At 35.1% G+C, this 19513-nt stretch overlaps 1 protein-coding gene and 1 non-coding gene across 2 annotated transcripts; both read right to left on the bottom strand.

Moving 5' to 3' along the window:
- Window positions 1-5077: 5077 nt before the first annotated feature.
- On the bottom strand, window positions 5078-5983 carry LOC123228447. Its single transcript, XM_044653887.1, has one exon. It carries the CDS (start codon window positions 5981-5983, stop codon window positions 5078-5080), a length of 906 nt encoding a protein of 301 aa, XP_044509822.1.
- Window positions 5984-14229: 8246 nt separating this feature from the next.
- Window positions 14230-14336, bottom strand: LOC123196098. Its single transcript, XR_006497604.1, has one exon. It is a non-coding gene; the product is annotated as a small nucleolar RNA R71 (small nucleolar RNA).
- Window positions 14337-19513: the final 5177 nt, after the last annotated feature.

Below are 19513 nucleotides of genomic sequence, written 5' to 3' on the forward strand. Positions count from 1 at the left end.
ATATTTATAGGGACACTTGAAAAGCTCAATTAAAATAAAAATCCCATCACAGCAATGTGATGAGGATGTGTATAAAGTATGTAGATTCCTCTGAATGCGGTTCTCTTGTCAAGTTGCCGGCCAACAAAGCTTCAATAATATGCAATTTCTTTATTGATCTTCAGCCTATAAAGGGGAATGAAGTGTCTTGCTGTTGTGTAATTTTGTATTCTTCTTCTACATATAACCAGAAGAGTCATCCCCAAGCTTGCCTTCCCTCTTGCCACCTTACCCTCCATCTCCAAAATATTAAAAAGCAGCTGCTACGTGGCCTGTCTGGGTTGTCTCCACTGGAAGAACCTTGATTAACAAAACATATCAGACAAAACTAGTTTAAGAAATGTCAAGATCCAGATCTCACACAGATTAATAAATGGTAAGATATATTATTATATCCATAAATATTGTGTGCACGAGTGGCTTGTATTTCTCGTCTCCATGGATTTTTATCTTTTTCAATATCAAGGTTCCCATTTCGTTTTCCTCTTTTTTTCCCTTTGATATCATCAGCAATCGTGAAGTTACACAAAGCTGATCATGAGGACACGTGCATTCATTCCATTGCATCATGTGTGCTTCAAAATATTATGTAAATGGATTGCAGTAGTTTGGGCAAGTGGGTTTGGGAGATAGGTGGTGATCTCTCATAAGCCTGTTGACGATGAGGCTTTCGAAGCAGCCATGCCCCATGGGCCATGCCATGAATATTACAGTTGAATATATAACTTTTGGCTTTTATCACATGTAAAAACTGTAAGCTGGATATAAAATTGTAACTTTTATTGATGTAATTGTAGCCCTAAGTGGATGTGCCCTGCTTTTCATTTAAAAATTTTTGTAATGAACATTGGATGATTTTGGAATTGAATGACACGTCGGTTAATATTTCTGTGTAGAAAAGTTGTCATTCAATATTTGGGCCACAAACTAGTCAACTTTTTATCATCAACTGAGAGTTCTCTCGAGCCAATGAACATAATTATAAAATTGTTAAATGCTATCAAAACTCTTAGTCAAAATTAAGATTCACAAAAATGACATCAGAGAGTTAACTAGTTATTGTATAATATTTAGTTATGTAAACAACACACAACAATTAGTTATATCATCTATCTACAAATTAGTTTAAAATACGGATAAAAACTCTTTTACTCAGAAACAATGAGAATAAAGAAAGTTGATGGTCCATGATATACTTCAACACCTTCCATCCTTATCTTCGATGGATATAGGATAACAATCATGATATCATTATTTTTCATTTCATTGGGATAACATGATTACCTATTTCCTTCCTGATAACTAGATTTGATGTAATAAAACTTAGGATATATCTCTTATATAATTTCCTCATTGAACCCAACATTTTAGTCATATAAAGGAAGGATTGTTCAAAGGTAGGTGGGATCTAATCCGAGAACACTTTTGGAAGACTATTTTGAGAGCTCATTGGTAACGTTTTTATAGTTATTCTACCAAATTTATGTCAAAGTACTTGATAATATAACATTGGACGTAAACTTCTGAGTCTTTTATCTTCTTTTCTCCATGAGAAGATAGAAGATCTTTTGTACTTTTCATTGGTACAAACTTTCGTATAAACAATTTGGAGCTGGAAGGAGGGCCCTACAAGGCTCTTTCTAAATTCCCAGCAATAACACACTCTTTCCATCAATTTGTAATGAGATTCCAAAAAATGACACCAATATTAATTTACATGACAACACAACTGAATGAAACTATGATGGTCTTACCATTACCGTCAACACGTTGATAGCAATGTTGGGGACTTTGGTCTTGTCATAACCTTTAGCCGTTATAAGGTTGTAGATCTCTCACATGAATATCTCTCATTTCTACTTGTAGAGAAACTAAAGGGTGCCCTTGAGCCAAAGACCAAGATTCCTTTTTGATGTACAAATGGCAACGTATGCAATGAGCCTGTTGGTTTCCATCAACATATCAACGTATGATGTGCAATCCCTAACTAACATCATAACGATGTCAATATATGATGTGTAGAAGTAATTGATGTTAAAATGACATCAACTTATGATGTGAAGAACATAACTTACACTTGGGCAGTGTCAACCCTTGATGTGTAGAACACTAATCACATTACAATGACATCAATCTATAACGCACAAACTACAACTTATGTTTTGATGATCAACTAATTATAACTCACTTTGTTACAATGTCAAACAACAATATGCAGATACTAATTTACATTATAACAATGTTATATCTCAATGTGTAGAGCATAACTTATGTTGACCAGGCTAAGGTGTGAATATTCGTTGTATAGATGATAACTTATGTCATGTTGACATTGTCTCTCGGCATGTAGACCTTAAATCATGTTAGGTTGAAAAAGGCTTTGATATTTGATTTATAGATAATAACTTACACCTTGGGTGTCACCTTTTGATGTGTACAACCTAACATAGTCCAAGGAACCATTAACACTCATCATGTAGAGTATAACTCATGATGAATAAGCTATGGTGCCAACTTGTGGCAATGCAGATGATAACTTATATCAAGCGAAAACCATCCATACAAATATCTTCTCCCAATGTGTATAATAAAGCTCACATTCGTAAGATATTGTCTAATTAATCCCAACATAGTGTGGTCTTAAAACTAACTTAGATAGGCTAAGCAACCTAGGTTACTAAGCTTGAAGGCTAGATTTGCATGATCATTTGAATGCTTAATGAGCTTATTTGATAAAAGTGGTTGAACATAACTTAGCAAGTATTCCCTTAGGCAAGCTTAAATAAGCCCTTGATGTCTTCTTGACTTAGTCTGATGAACCAAAAATCAATGCTGAAGAATATGCGCTCTCCTTGTTGGCATGTCTCACTTTTAACAGGTTAAGTAATCAAGAAGGAAACATGCCTTACTTGCCCATTACAATGATTCATGGCAAGCTATTTCACCATGAAAGGTATACGATGTTATGCCATACAATAAAAGCAAAGTGTAGACGTCATAGTCACAACATGTTACAAAAGCAAAAGACCCCAAATGTTCATAGGTCACTTATCTATTCAAAAGGTCCAAAGTTGTTTAAGTCATGCTCACACTCCAGAAATTGCGGGGCAGTTGTTATACGGTCAAACTCTTTTGTGCTCAAACTTACAGAATGACATCAAAAAGGCAACTAGCCATTATATAATGTCTACCTATGCAAACAACACCCAACAACCAACCATATCATCTACGTTCATGCCAACCTAAAGTGCAAATAAAAGCTCTTTCACCCAAAAACAGTAGGGAGGAAAAAAACTTGACAATTTTGTGATATACTTAATCATCTTCTATCCTTGTCTTTGACAAGCATGCGATAATCATGATATCATTATCTCTCATTTCATTGGTATAACTTGATCAACAACTACCTTCTAGATAACTAGATTAAATGTAATAGGGTCTAGGGTATAGTTTCTATATAATTTCTTTACTAAACCTTACCTCTTATTCCTATGAAAGAAAGATTGTACAAAGGTAGAGAGGATCAATCCGAAAACACTTCTAGAAAACTATTTTGAGAGTTTATTTGTAACATTTATAGTTATTCTACCATATTCAAGGTAGAGAACTCACTAACATACTATTGAATATAGGATCCGGAGCAACAAACTAAACCATTTAAGAATGTTTTTCATTTTGTTTGTTATTTAAACACCATTACACAATCAATTAAATTATCAATCCTACTTATTTTCATCATCTTATGTGAGATCACTCTAATTTTACGTGTTGTCAGTGGGTATAAAATTCTAATTAACAAGTATAAAAAGTATCAGAGAGGAGTGAGAAAATTAAATTTCAAAGAATTGAATTCATAATGAGCAGAACGTGATTAATATTGTATATAGTTTGTGATTCCTGTCTGTAAAGAATCACAAAGAGGTAACATTTGAGTCTAAAAATAATATTAGGCTGGCTCTAGAATCAAGATTATTGGTTGGTGTAACTTTAAAAATAAATCGTAGGCATGAATCTAGGCTTACAAAAGGTCCTGATGTGGCCACATAAACTATTCTTTAGTCTGTTATTGTGAATCACAAGAAGTTCTGTGACAGGAGCCAGAAAAGTTGTAGGTGTCCATGCAAGACAACGAAGCATTGAGGTGGACATTTATTTATCTTGGAACTTGATGTCAAGGGAGTTTCAGAAAATTTTGCAGAGTATGCGTGGCTAACTGGATGAATTTTGAGATGACAAATTATCTGGGAAAAACAAATATTGGAAGCACATGCTCATTATTACAATCCCCGCAGAGCATAAGTTAAAAAAGCCTTGGAACAAAAACTTTCCTGATAGTGGATAGGAACAGAGCTGTGTCCAAATATCCCCAGATTAAGTTTGATTCGAATGATAAATAAGACAGTTTGAATTTGGCTAGGTTTATTGAGTCAAATTTAAGGTAATTTGAGTTTGACTCAGCTTAGTTCTCAAGTTCAAAGCTTGACTTGGATTTGTAATTTAAATTTATGGTTCGGATTTGTGACTTGAGTTTACTGTTTTTTAATAAAATGATATCATTTTTCCTAATAATAGGTAAATTAACATCGTTTTAACAATTATTTGAAATGATTCGAATCAAATCACAAGTCAAATTTGAACTAAATCGAGCTATCTATCTGGCCTGTAACCCTCTCAACTCTATATAAATTCAAACTATACCAACTTTTGAACCCGAACTAGTTCGGTTTAGGTCCGGCTTTGCCTAGATTGAATTGTTCTAAATGTCTCATCCATCTTTTTATCAAGAATTACTTGTCAGTTGGAACTTGACGCTTTATTTGATGAATCACTTGTTACAACACTCAAATATACAATTAAAGATATAATTGAAGCTTAGAAAAAGAATTAAGCTGTAAAGAGGCAATTGTGCAGCAAATTTTACATTCAAATATACCTATATTAGAAGCATATATAGATTTGGAACGATAGCAATCCTGTAAAAAGTTGATGCCATGCCAGTTTGATCCCTTTTACAATACAATTTGATCATTATACAGTTCTAGCTGGTAAGTATGTTAAGAAAAGAGACTCTATTTTGGACTAGACATCTGAACAGGGAATCTAATCCTCCTTCAAGCCCTTCAACACTAACATGAAGATTCTCTAACAATCTTTGAGCTATGTGTACTTCGTTTTTCTTTGCAGTGCTCGTCCGTTGTAGAGAGTAAAGTGCAACATCCACACTCTCTACTTCATTAATTATCTTCTGCTCTTTCTGCTCAGAAGATAATAGTCTCATGGACACATACTTTGAGATCAAATGCCACCCTCCAAGCTTTGTCTTCAATGTTGGCGTCGACAAGAATAGCAAAAGAGCTCGAAAAATGGCGATGCTCATGGCACATGTTTCATTTAAAACTTTGATTATAAATGATAAATGATGTTCTGCTTCTAAAAGTGAGGAAGAAATGGAACCTTTGCTTTCCAATTTCTTCAATGCTCCAAGGTACTTTGCAATGTCCTTTTTCCCCTTCTTTTTAAAGCTAATGTAAGCTGCAATATGGCTTTCGATGCTTGAGTCTCCGCCCCTTCTGCGTAGAGCCGATTGAAGAGTTTGTACATATTGCTTCATTGTCAACAATATGTCTCTAGCTGTGCCACGAGTGTCCAGCAATATGACTGATCTGTCCAAAGTTTCTTCAACCAATTTTCCATTCTTGTGGCGAAGAAGAGCCTGTTGTGTTTGTGGGGAGTGAATGAATTCTGTAATGCAATTGTACAACTCTGCAAGACCAACAAGGCCATTTTTTATTGTATCAGCTCGTGGTGATGTTGAAGGAATTTGCGAAGCTTTAACGTGGTCTAATGTTGATTCTAACTTGACAGAAGTGGGGTGAATTCTAGATGGCAAACTAACGGACCTAACAGGAGGATGAACATCAGAAAATGCAGAAGAGCCTGCCATCTTTTACTTTAGCAATTGAGTTTAATCTCTCTGCAAAATGCAAGAGATGTTTGAATGGCGAAGAGTCAATCAATCTCTATATATAATAAAGACATTCAAGTGATTGCCCTGTCAAATCAAAACCGAATGCATGTCCAACTTTCTGATTCCCTCGTAGCATTTTTCGACAACAATCTATGACAGCAAATTGTTTCTTTAATCATTCGTGGCCATAAGATTGGCTACATGTAGTACTCTAAAAAGATCTAAGATTGACAAAATATATAGGAAATGTTGGGCATAGACATCTCATACAAGTGAAGACTGATTAAAATGTCTATGAATTCCTAAGCAAATTTTTGATGGATTATGTGTCTAAAAGTAGATATATAATATTTTGACTGTGAGTTGAGCTGTTAAACTAAAATGTTATAGATTGTATCAAAGCTAGGGCTGAAATTGAACCGAGCTGGCTTGACTTGAATATTAACCCATTGTAAGCTAAAACAGTTAACTCATTTTTTAAAATCGAGTTAAACTTGAGTTAGAAGAAGTTTGACTCAATCTAACTCATGAGCCAAAAGATGGTTTGATTCAATTCGAACTTTGCTTGCGACTCCATTCTGGTTATGCCAAAAAATTATTAAAACAATATCGTTTTATCAATTATTGGGTAAAATAAAATCATTTTGTCAATAAGTCGCGAACTCAAGCCATGAATCTATCCTGCAAATCTAAGTCATAAATTCAAACTATAAACTCGAATCAAATTTAAGTCGAATTGAGTCAAACTTAAGTTACCTTTAATTTTGACTCAATGAACTCAAATCTAACTCAAGTTAAATAATTTTTAATTCAAGTCAAACTTGAACCAAGAGTGTTCAAGTTTAACTCCATTCATATCCACCCTAATTAGAACCACTTTGTGTGTTGTCTTGACCTAAATTAGGTTGCAAAGCCAAAAAGTTGCCTATCTTGACACATACTTTATAGATACCACTAGTTAACCATAGTGTTGAAAATTGAACCTTTGTTAGAAGTGTAAAACTTTATAGGAAGACTTGTGCCACAATGTAAGAAAAGTAATGTCTCGACACAATAAAGTTGGTTTAGATTAAAAAAATCCTACTGAGTTAATGTCATAGTATGATATAAGTGATATCGCAACATAACATGAAAATGATTGAAAATAGAAAGTCATTGTCATCACACTGAAATAATCATGTCAAGACAAACTTTCAAAAAATTTTATTGGGAAGGTACATTTCAACAACTTTGTTTAACCACTATAAATAAAAACTCAAATATCAAGTTTCAACCAAATTTAAGTTTTTAATTATTCTACATATATGAAATTGATTCTAATAACTCAACTAACCTACTGCAACTTCCTTTATGTATTTTTTAGTAGAAAACTTTTTTTTTTTACTTTAATAATTAATAAGTTAGAAATTTATTAGAAAAACATATATTTAAGCTATAGTATCGAGCTTAACTAAGCCAAGCTCGAGCTTGGCTAATCATATCAATCTCGAACTCAAGGCTTGAGCCAGAATCCTATAAGCCGAGTCGAATTTGAGCTAGCCTAAACTCAAACTTGGTTTGATTTGAATAACCCTTACTACCAGTGTTTTTAAAACCGAACCAGCTAGCCGGTTTGACCAGTTAAATAATGAACCAATCTATAATCTGGTCCCATTTTATAATCTGATCTAGTGTATATATAAATATTGATTTATTTAAAATTAGGTCAAATTTGGTAACCCTGTTAAACTAGAAAAAGCTATTTAAAACCAACAAAACCATAGTTACATAATACTACATAATTTTTGTCTTATTAAAACTAAAAAGAATTACAATTTATAGGATCTTAATTAAATTAATGGTAAGATTTGTAATTGATTTTTTTCTTTATCTTTGTAATGAAGTGTTAGCTGTTTAATTAACATATTTGAAATTATGGTTTATATGTTTTATGTTTCAAATAAGTGGTAAATGTTCGATACTATTTAAAAATATATAATAATTTGGTAATAGATTGAACAATTGGTTGTTCAGTTGAATTGGTTAAACCATGAACCAGTAAGATAATCAGTTCGACTATCGGTCTGATTTTAAAAACATTGTCTACTACCCACCATTGAAGCAAGTGATTGTGTTTGTGAGAGCCACCAATTAGGGAACAACATAGGCAACCTTTTCCTAATTCTATAAATTAGAGAGCAAAAGAATTATTGCAGTTGGTTCACTTAGATATTTGTGGACTTATGTAAACACATTCACTAAATGTAAGTAACTATTTCTTACTTTTCATTGATGATGCCACAGGGATAACATGGATCTAATTTCTAAAATTTAAATCATAGGTGTTTGGATTGTTTAAGAAGTTTAAAACAATGGGTGAAACTCAATGTGGCCTTTATCTGAAAATTTTGAGAATTGACAATGGCAAGGAGTACTCCTTTTCCAAATTTTATTTATTTATTTATTTATTTTTTGTGTAGATTTTGGATTTTAGCATTAATACACTATGATCTATTTTTCTTTGCAAAAATGGAGTTGTTGAATGGAAGAATTGAATAACAACGAAAATGACAAGATGTCTTCCTTTTAGTAGATTGAAACTACCAAATGATTTTTTAGCTGAAACAATAAACACTATTGTATATTTGCTAAACAAATTACCAACAAAGATTATGAATATGACTTTATGTGAAGCTTGTAGTGGAGCAAAACCAATGCTCAGTTATGTAAGAGTGTTTGTATTGAATCTCTAAATATTTTGATGATGATAAAAACATAAGTTAAAGTGGCTAACATGTCTAAAGAATGTGTAAAACATTACGAAATGGAAAAAGTGTGAAAAATGTAGAATTAAACTCTGTGAACGACCTATACATCAAGACGCACGTTTGTTTCATGAAGAAAAATGACATGCTCATCAAGTCTTGTTGCAAGTCGTTCTATGCTAGCTCATGCTTATGAAATTTGGGGCAAGTTCAATTTGGTCATGCATGATCGTTCCAAGCAAAGTAGTAAACGTTCTTGACCAATTATAAGTCATGCACTTAGAAGGCATCTCAACACCCATCAGTGTTCAATCATTGAAGTGTGGTCAACGAGGGAGAAAGTCAACCATATAGTATCGACTATTCGTAAGCCTCATATTGACTATGCTTTTAATTTTGTGAAAAGTAGTGAGGATGATGTGTGTTCATGAATCTCATTCATGGTCAAAGTAAATGTCAATGGAACTTACAGTCAAGAAAAGTGTACCAATTGTGCATAGTGCAAAAATTAGTCATTAAAGAACTCGTTCATCAACTTGTTTGCACCCTCATTCACGACTCTGAAATTTTTAAGACTTAGTGTTACAAAGAGAAGAATGATTGTGCATATCAATCGTACCAAACGTTCATTAGTGGCATGAGAATTTAAATTCAATTGTTAGGAGCTCTAATCAAGATTAACTTTGAGCGAAAAATGTAGGTACCAACCGTTTCAACTAATGGTACTGATCGTTTCATCATAATTTCAAGAGAAAAATGTCATTTTTGAAAGTCAACAAATAAATTTTCAAACCCAATGGATCTATTGCATTTTCAAGCCATTTAAGTCAATAAATTGAGCTCATTTGAAGTGAAAAAGGGTTAGACATTACATTGCTACATTTTTAAGCTCAAAACTTTCTCAAAGCTCAAATGCTCTCCTCTCTTTCTAAGCTAAATTCAAATACTTGAGAGACCATTTGTACTAAACTTGTATTATCAGCCTTTGTGAGGCAATTTTATACACAAACTATTGTATTCAAACTCTTATGGGTGAAATTCTAATTCAACTGTTGTAGTAGACACAATCTCGGATAAACAAGTCTAAATGGTTAAAAAGGTAGTGGAACTTTAAGTCGATTTGCTTGAAGACATAGTTGTAGAAGACTTGCAAGAGAAAGCTCGGAACCACTCTAAATACAAAACATTTTTAAACCCTTATCTCTTTATTTTGTGCTTATATTAATTGTTGTTATAAAATTCACATTTGTGCATTAATTTTTTTAAAAAACCTATTCACCCGCCCCTTCTCCCCCTTAGGTTCATTCTTAGCCATTAAGGGGTTTTTTAGTTTGGTTGTATTGGATATATGCATACACTTGATGTAAGGAGGAGCAAACTTGATAACAAGGCTGATAAAACGTGTTTTTGTTCAAGCTAAAGGTTATTTTTCAAATTTTTCTCTCTCCCTGTCTCCGTCTTTCTAAATGATTCAACAAAGCTTTGAATAAACCTATTACCAAAGGTAGATGTGTTCAACTCTATAATCCAAGACTGAAGAAAACTTTAGTCGATTGGGATGTTGTGTTTGATAAAGAAGCCACATGAATATGGGAGAGATGAAATTGATGAAGTTGTAGTTTATCAAGAAGTAGATGATGCATGAGATGCATTAAGAGATGATGAAGATGAGATACTACTAAAAGGTACAAGACCTCTTCATGAGATTTATCAAAGGTACAATAGTGTCATAATTGAACCAACATCCTTTGCATAAGCAAGTGAGCATAAACGTTGGCAAACTGCAATGAAAAAGGAAATTTCAATGATTAAGAAGAATAAAACTTGTGAGCTTGTAGATGCACCTACGGGAAAGAAAGTTAATTGATTCAAATGGGTTTAAAAGGTTAAGATGAATCTAGATGATTCAATTAAGAAGTTAAGAGTCAGATTGGTTATGAAATGCTATTCTTAAATTCTAGGAGTTGACTATACTTGCACCTTCGCCCTTGTGGCTAATTAGATGTGGTAAGACTTGTCATTACACTTGTTACTCAAAGGAAATGGGAAATTTTAAATGTAGATGCAAAGTATATATTTCTAAATTGTAACACTTCAGGTCCAATAACCTGACCCACTGTCAAGATATTGTCCACTTTGGACACATAGTCTATCATGGGTTTGCTTTTGGGCTTTGCAACCCAAAACGCGTCTTAACAGTTTAAGGAGCTCACAGGCTATTTAACCAATCCAATTCTCCCACCACTAACCAATGTGAGATCCATAGGAGAGCACACACAGACCCAGCATCTCTCCCGTGCTTTGTCGATGTGGGATTCGCCTAAGGGTATCACATACACCCCCCCTTACGGGACTTAGCGTCCTCGTTGAGGTTTGCCCCACCATCGTTCAAGAGGATACGCGGAGTTGCTCTGATACCATTTGTAACACCCCAAGTCCAATAACCCGGCCCACTGTTAAGATATTGTCCACTTTGGACACACAGTCCATCATGGGTTTGCTTCTGGGCTTTGCAACCCAAAACGCGTCTTAACAGTTAAGGAGCTCACAGACTATTTAACCAATCAAATTCTCCCACCACTAACCAATGTGGGATACAGACCTAGCATCTCTCTCGTGCTTTATCGATGTGGGATTCGCCTAGGGGTATCACATACATCCCCCCTTACGGGACTCAGCGTCCTTGCTGAGGTTTACCCCACCATCGTTCAAGAGGACACGCGACATTGCTCTGATACCATTTGTAACACCTCAGGTCCAATAGCCCGGCCCACTGTCAAGATATTGTCCACTTTGGACACACAGTCCATCATGGGTTTGCTAATGGGCTTTGCAACCCAAAACGCGTCTTAACAATTTAAGGAGCTCACAGGTTATTTAACCAATCCAATTCTCTCACCACTAACCAATGTGAGATCCATAGCAGAGCACACACAGACCCAACATCTCTCTCGTGCTTTGTCGATGTGGGATTCGCCTAAGGGTATCACATACACCCCCCCTTACGGGACTCAGCGTCCTCACTGAGGTTTGCCCCACCATCGTTCAAGAGGACACGCGGAGTTGCTCTGATACCATTTGTAATACCCCAGGTCCAATAACCCGGCCCACTGTTAAGATATTGTCCACTTTGGACACACAGTCCATCATGGGTTTGCTTCTGGGCTTTGCAACCCAAAACGCGTCTTAACAGTTAAGGAGCTCACAGGCCTTTAACCAATCAAATTCTCCCACCACTAACCAATGTGGGATACAGACTTAGCATCTCTCTCGTGCTTTGTCGATGTGGGATTCGCCTAGGGGTATCACATAAATGGTTAGCTTGAAAAGAAAATTTATGTAGCTCAACCTGAAGGATTTGTGTGGGAAGGAAATGAAAGATTTGTGTTGTGAAACACAAGGATTCAAGAACTTGGTATAGTAAAATAGGTTCGTTGTGTGAAACAAAAGGATTCAAGAGGAGTCTTTATGATACAACCTTGTATGGAAGTAAGAAAATAGGTGGAATCGTGACAATTTCTATATGTTGATGATCTCTTGAATATTGGAAGTAATACAAAAGATATTGATGAGTTTAAGAAGATTGTGATGTGATAAGGTCATTAATTGTTACTATTTTGATTTATAATTTCCTTGTGTTGTGTGGAAATTTGATGCAATCTAATAGAATTACTTATCTTTTTGCTTTTAGGAAGCTTTGAGCAATTTTGGAATAAATAGGGCCAAAAAGAGGAAAAACTAGAGCAGATATATTAAACTGGAAATTTCGTAATGCAAACTAGGCGTGGGCACGTGAAAGATGAGAGCAGAATCCTGAAAACAGATCTGAACGCCCAGATCAGCTGCAAGAGTCCAGAAAATATTAAGATTTGCTTCCTAGGAAAAGGATAATCACCAGCTGGAAAAGAGGATTAATTGAGCTAAATAAGGAATGATATTTTTGGAAGAAGGATTTATATTAAAAATACATATCTTTTCCTTTCTTTTTAGGAAGATATGGATCACTTTGCTTGATTGGATTAGGAGATTAGGATTCACTTTCAATTTCCAGATTTTTAGTAGGAAGATAATATATATATGCTCTTATTTTTATTTAAGAATTATCAACCATTGTACTTAGAGAATTAGAGAGAAAAACATGGTCTACAGTGGCTGAATAATTTATCTTGGTTGAAAGGATCTGAAACCATGGAACTACAATGATTGTGAGATTTATTTTTGTTCTTTAATGCATCTTTTTATTTATTCGAGTATTGATTATCTTTATGAATTATTTGTTTATGATTATGTTGGTTGATTTCTAAGGCGCGCGATTAGTTTATCAATTAATATAATCTACAGCTAGTTTAGGTGCTGAATCCGTAATTGTTCAATCCATCTAATCGAAGTGGCAACTAAGTTTATCGTTTGCTGCGTCAGAAGCGATAATCCTAGGGAAATAATCAACTAGATTAAATGCAACGTCGTACGTTTGTGTTGTCTTGCTTTGTTGGTCTTTCTAATTCGTAATGCTATTGTTTAATTAAATTCGAGATCGTATCCGAATTATTAATCAATAAGGGTTAATTGAAATACATGTTTTTGGTTAACTAATCGTAAGGAAGGACAGGTTAATTTAGTACTACAACGAATATTTGAATAATTAATTTGATATTTTGTTTCGATGATCGATCGTAGTTCCAATGGTGGATGTGACCGAAGACCAAGGTTTGTTAAATCGATTTATTCCTTTTAGATTATTTTTCTAAATTTTTATTTATTGTTTTCCATTATAATTTGCATTCAGTTCAAAACCCCCCTTTATTTCTTTGTTTCGATTATTTGTGACGACATACTAATCAAGGCTCTTCGAGGGAACGATCCCTACTTTTCTTTACTACATTTTTGTTGCAGGAATTTAGGATTTAATTTGGGTGTCAACGACAGCACGTACCAAATTTTGGCGCCGTTGTCGGGGAGTTTTTAATTTGTATGTTCGTTACGCGATCTTTGAAACAAGCCAGTTTACAGTTTGATCCAGAAATTGAAAAGACTGTAAAAGGGCTAAGAAAAGAAGCGAAAAGGAGACTGCAAGCACACAAATCAGTTCACGAAACAAAGGAAAACATGACTGAAAATCAGACTTTAAGAGAGCTTGCTGCTCCAAATTTAAATCAACAACCACACTGCATTACTTTTCCGAATTTAGATGTTAATACTACTTTCGAATTAAAATCTGGACTAATTCATCTTTTACCTATTTTTCGTGGTTCTGTAGGTGAAGATCCTCATAAACATTTAAAAGAATTTCATGTGGTGTGCACCGGAATGAAACCGAATGGAGTAACCGAAGAACAAATCAAGATGAGGGCTTTTCCGTTTTCTTTGAAAGATGATACGCAAGATTGGTTGTATTATCTACCTGCTGGAAGTATCACTACTTGGCATGAGATGAAAAGATTATTTCTGCAGAAATTTTTTCCAGCATCAAGAACAGCCAGTATAAGGAAAGAAATCTGTGGCATTCGGCAGCATACTGGAGAATCTTTATACGAATATTGGGAGCGCTTTAAAAAACTTTGTGCAAGCTGTCCATATCACTAAATTAGGACCAGCTGCTTATTCAATATTTCTACGAAGGACTTCTATCGAATGAGAGAAATATGATTGATGCAACAAGTGGTGGAGCATTGGCTGACAAAACACCTGAAGCAGCCCGAAATTTAATTGCAAATATGGCGTCGAATTCACAACAATTTAGAAATAGATTAGACCATTCGTCTCGGCGTGTCAATGAGGTAAATGTATCTTCTCTTGAAAAACGACTTGATGATCTAACTACTCTCGTACGTCAAATGGCTGTAGGAAAAACAGAGGTAGCGAAAGTTTACAGAATTTGTTCGGTAGGAGGACATCCAACTGATGTGTACCCAACACTTCAGGAGGACTGCTCTGAACATGCTAATGCAGTGGGCGGATTTTTAGGACAGCAGCAGCGAAATCATAATTATAATCCTTATTCAAATACCTACAACTCCGGTTGGAGAGATCATCCTAATTTTCGTTATGGGAATGCAAATACGAATCAGCCTTCGAATAATTTTTAGCCATATCAGTAACCCTATATTTCTAGACAGCAGCAACCAACTCAAAATTCTGATTCAGGTACATCTCTTGAAGATATTGTTAAAACTTTGGCTACTAACACTGTGAAATTTCAACAGGAAACCAGAATCAGCATTCAAAATCTAGAAAATCAAATGAGTCAGATGGCTACTGCAATCAGTAGGCTGGAAGCACAAAATTCAAGCAAACTGCCGTCACAAATTGTGATGAACCCAAAGGAGAATGTTAGTGTCATAATGTTGAGGAGTGAAAAGGAGTTGGAGATGCCAATTAAAGCACAACTTGCACCAACACAACCAGCAAAAAACAGAGAAAAATTGGCAGCAGAAAATAATTCTTCCGAAAAGGTAGCGACAAGTAAATATCCTTCTCTCAGAGAATACAAACCTGTTCCTCCTTTTCCTAAAGTTTTAAAACTGAAGTACGAAAGCAATACGGATTTATATGAGACCTTTCGAGACTGTGAAGTCAATATTCCACTGTTTGATGCAATAAAACAAGTGCCTCGCTATGCTAAATTTTTGAAAGAGCTGTGTACATTGAAAAGAAAGCAAAAACTCAAAAGGTATGAAAAAATAAAGGTAGGAGAAAATGTTTCAGCCATAATTCGCAAAAATCTTCCTGAAAAATGCAAAGATCCAGGTATGTTTTGCATCCCTTGCACCATAGGGGGAATAAAAATTGAAAAAGTCATGTTAGATTTAGGAGCATCTATTAATGTAATGTCATATTCCATTTATTCTGCTCTTAATCTGGGTCCTTTAGAACAAACTGGTGTAGTTATTCAGTTGGCCGATAGATTGAACACATATCCGAAAGGATTAATTGAAGATGTTCTTGTTCAGGTTAATGATAAATTAATTTTTCCAGTTGATTTTTATGTTCTTGACATGGAAAGTAATGACCAATCTGCACCTATTTTATTGGGAAGACCTTTTCTGAAAACTGCTAAAACGAAAATTGATGTTCATAAAGGCACACTGACCATGGAATTTGATGGAGAAGCTGTCCAATTTAATATTTATGATGTTATGAAATATCCTGATGTGGATTTTCCTGTGTATTCAATTGATTTAATTGATTCTCTAGCGCAGGAAATTTTTGATGCTGAAGATGAGTTGGAAGCAGCTAACCAGGACAATATTTTGAAAGAAAGAGATGAACCTAAATTAATTTCAGATGTGCAGAATATAGTGGCAGCGATGAATGAGTGCAGAGAGCTGAAAAATACAGATAATTTATCTTATATTGAATTGCTAGTGCCTAATGAAAAATTGTTACCTTCTATTTTGCAGGCACCAGAGCTGGAGCTGAAAGATCCCGGATAAATAGATGAAGGCATTACGTCGAGCCGATGACTGTAAACAAAGGCGCTACTTGGGAGGCAATCCAAGCTTTCAATCTTATTTTAATTAATGCTTAAATTTTAATTTTCTAGACATTTGCTTTAATTCTGGTTTATGTGTTCCAATTTTAGTTTTCAATTTCAGTTTTAGGATTTTTAGATATTTAATTAGCAATTATTTTATGATTTTTGCTTAGGTTTATTTTAATTTATTTTTATGTTACTGTTCAATCATGTTCTTCCTCCTGCCAGGTTCTAGTGAGCTGTCTGTAAATGTTCATGGGGGAGAAATCTGCATTTTGATGTTCTGGAATTGGGTCATGTGCTTCTGTCAAAAGTCCAGCTTCTGCTTTGCTATTTTCTAAAATTCAAGGGGGTCATATGATTTAGTGTGATTATAAGGCTGGGTTTATTTGCTTCCAGAGACCATATTCGCCAAACCTACGCTTCACAAATTCTCTCCACCTAAAATAAAAACCTAGCAGCCCTTTCCTCTATTCTGAAACACCATGGTCCGAACCCGTTCACAGCTTCATCGAGCAGCAAAATTCGGCCATCGGAGACCATCCACACCAGAGCTGTTGTCCGATTCTGATGATTCACCGAGCAATAGCGCACCACAGTCCACACCGTCTCCGACGAATGTAACTCCTCCACCATCATTCCCTTCACCGTCACCTCAGCCACAACCAACCACCACGGCTTCCGTCCGCTCGGGTCCACGTTCGCGCACTCAAAAAGGGAAGCAATTGGAAATCTCCAGTAGCCTACAACTCAAATTAGGCGGTTTCAATACATTCATAGATGCACAAGACCAACAACGGTATGGGTCTATGTGTGAGTGAAAAATCTACCCATGTAAGTATATTCACACTCACACTCTTGATCAATTAGGAATTCGTAATGAAATTGATGAGCTCGTGAATAGATTGAATTAGCAAAATTATGTATATGCGGACTGCCCTGCGTTTATTGAGCTCACCCGTGAATTTTATACAACATTTCAGTTTAATGTTGCTGAGGAATTTGATTTGTTTACCAAGGGGATAGTTGAGTTTAGGCTAATGGGGAAAGAATGTTCATGTTCAATTTCTGAATTTAACATTGCTTTGGGGTTTTTGAAAAAAGAGGATGAAAAGAGTGAACGCTACATACGATCCCAATGTGATTACAATCCTGATTTTAATCCTACTGAATTATGGCATGAATGGTCAGTTGATGTTGCTCCTTATAATCCTAGTGCTTCTAAGAGTTCGTATTTAAAAAGCCCCGTGTTCAAATATTTACAACGATTCTTAGCTTTTAATTTTTCTGGAAGGAGGGATAGTGCAGGTACCATTTCCAAAGTTGAGTTTTATTTTTTATGGTGTCTGGAGCATAACATTCAGGTTAATTTAGGCTTTTGGTTACTCACCCAATTCCAGTCAGTGGTCCAGAAAAAGAATAAACCCTTTAATCCTTGGTTCATATATTACTCAATTAGCTGTTAACTTGGGTTTATTAGATATTTCTAATCATAACATGCATACTGCTTGTGAGGTAGAACCATTGGATATAACTTGTTTAGACAGGATGGGGATTGTAAGACAACAAGCAGATGGTAGTTTCAGCTTCCTGCCACCTAGACCAGCAGCACCGCCTCATTCCAGGCCACATAGCAGCACAGATCGCAAGCAGAAGCAGCTCCCTGCCATACCCAACCACAAGTAGATCTTCCATCATCTTCATATGCTCATTCATTCGATAGCATAGGGACCCAACTGCAGAGATGTGAACAAAAATTAGACCGTATGGAGCGCAATCTGCTAGCCTTTTTCAATTCGCAAGGATTCACGCCGCCATTTCCACCATCTCCATAATTCGAACTGTTCCTCCTTCTCCACAAAATCAGAGAAGTTTCCTCGTCCTTTTCTTTTAAATTTATGTTTTAATTATTATTCTATTTGTTTAAACATTGAGGACAATGTTTGGTTTAAGTGTGGGGGAGGGTGTATTTGTGTTTTATTTTCTGTTGTTTACTGCTCTGTCTTTCAGTTTTCTGTCTTTCAGTCTCATATTTATTTTTTTTCTGCTCTGTTCTTATGTGTCATCTTTCTGTTCTACTATTAGTTTATTTTGTCTACTTGTTTTATTTTTCTGTCAGTTTTTTTTTTCTGTCCTCTTGTGCGATATGCTTATTCTGTTATGCCTCATTTTTTTTTCTTTACTTCGTTCTGTCTATGTTGCTGTTCCTTGCTGGATAAAGTTTGATTTTTATGGCAGCTAGTGTATCCCTCCCTGTTTTTAGTCAGCTAAACAGTCCATTAATCTCACTTTGAATGAATTAATTTGTATGCATGCCTTGGAATTTAGCCGATTCAATAGGAGAGCATTGTACACTGATTTGTTAGATTAATTAGGGGTATGCATTTAAACAAATTTTGATAATTGAGTGCTCGAGTTTGTTTGAAGTTGAGGTGAATTTAATTAACCCGTGAGTTTTGAGCCGAAAAAGATTGAAACATTCATATCAATCTATGTTTTCTTTGATGAGTGATATTCTTCCATGTGAATATGTCTCTAGAACTTGCTTTGAACCGTTTCGAGACCACATTGAAATATGCATGCATGAAAATGATAAAGGCATTCTTGTTTAAACTCTTTAGCTTAAAAAGCCAACCTATTTTAAATTTCCCTAGTTAGCCCCTTGAGCCTTACAAAGCCCTTGATTCTTTGTGCTAAAACCATATTACAAACCCAAGCCTTCAAACAAATATCTTCACCCAACCATGAAAATTAGCAGGGCATTTAAACTAAAATTTGTTGTTTGGTGAATTTGTTGTCTTGAGAAATTTAAGTGTGGGGGAAAAGGGAACTTAATTGTATAAGAAGAGATGATGAAAAGAAGTTGGCATTGAGAGTGCTATTGAGATTGCCTTATATTGTTATCTTTGCTACCCAATTCTCTTATTTATTCGAGTAAAAAAAAAAAAAAGACAGAAAAGAAAGAGAAAAAAAGAAAAGAAGTTGAAAAAGAGAGAAGAGAAAGGCAATGACAAGTAGCAAAGAAATGTGGTGAATGTGGTGGCTTTAGCTTGACATTTTTGTTCCCCTTATGTGTTTAAATGTTTTGTTAATATTCATGGTTTTAACCTTTTGTATCCATTAATCATCACCTTTACCCAAAACCCCATTACAACCTAAAATAAAGTCCTTTTGATTTATGCATGTATATAATCTAAGTAGTGGAGATTTGGTGCATGAGCAAGCTTATGGTAGAATGTTTGCATTAGAAGAATTTGAGCGAAACACCGAACCATTAAACACATGAGT

Source organism: Mangifera indica, chromosome 1 (genome assembly GCF_011075055.1).
Source record: "Mangifera indica cultivar Alphonso chromosome 1, CATAS_Mindica_2.1, whole genome shotgun sequence".
Lineage (NCBI taxonomy): Eukaryota > Viridiplantae > Streptophyta > Magnoliopsida > Sapindales > Anacardiaceae > Mangifera > Mangifera indica.

Coding starts and splice junctions, on each gene's coding strand:
- LOC123228447 (XM_044653887.1), bottom strand. CDS start 5,983: ATGGCAGGCTCTTCTGCATTTTCTGATGTTCATCCTCCTGTTAGGTCC.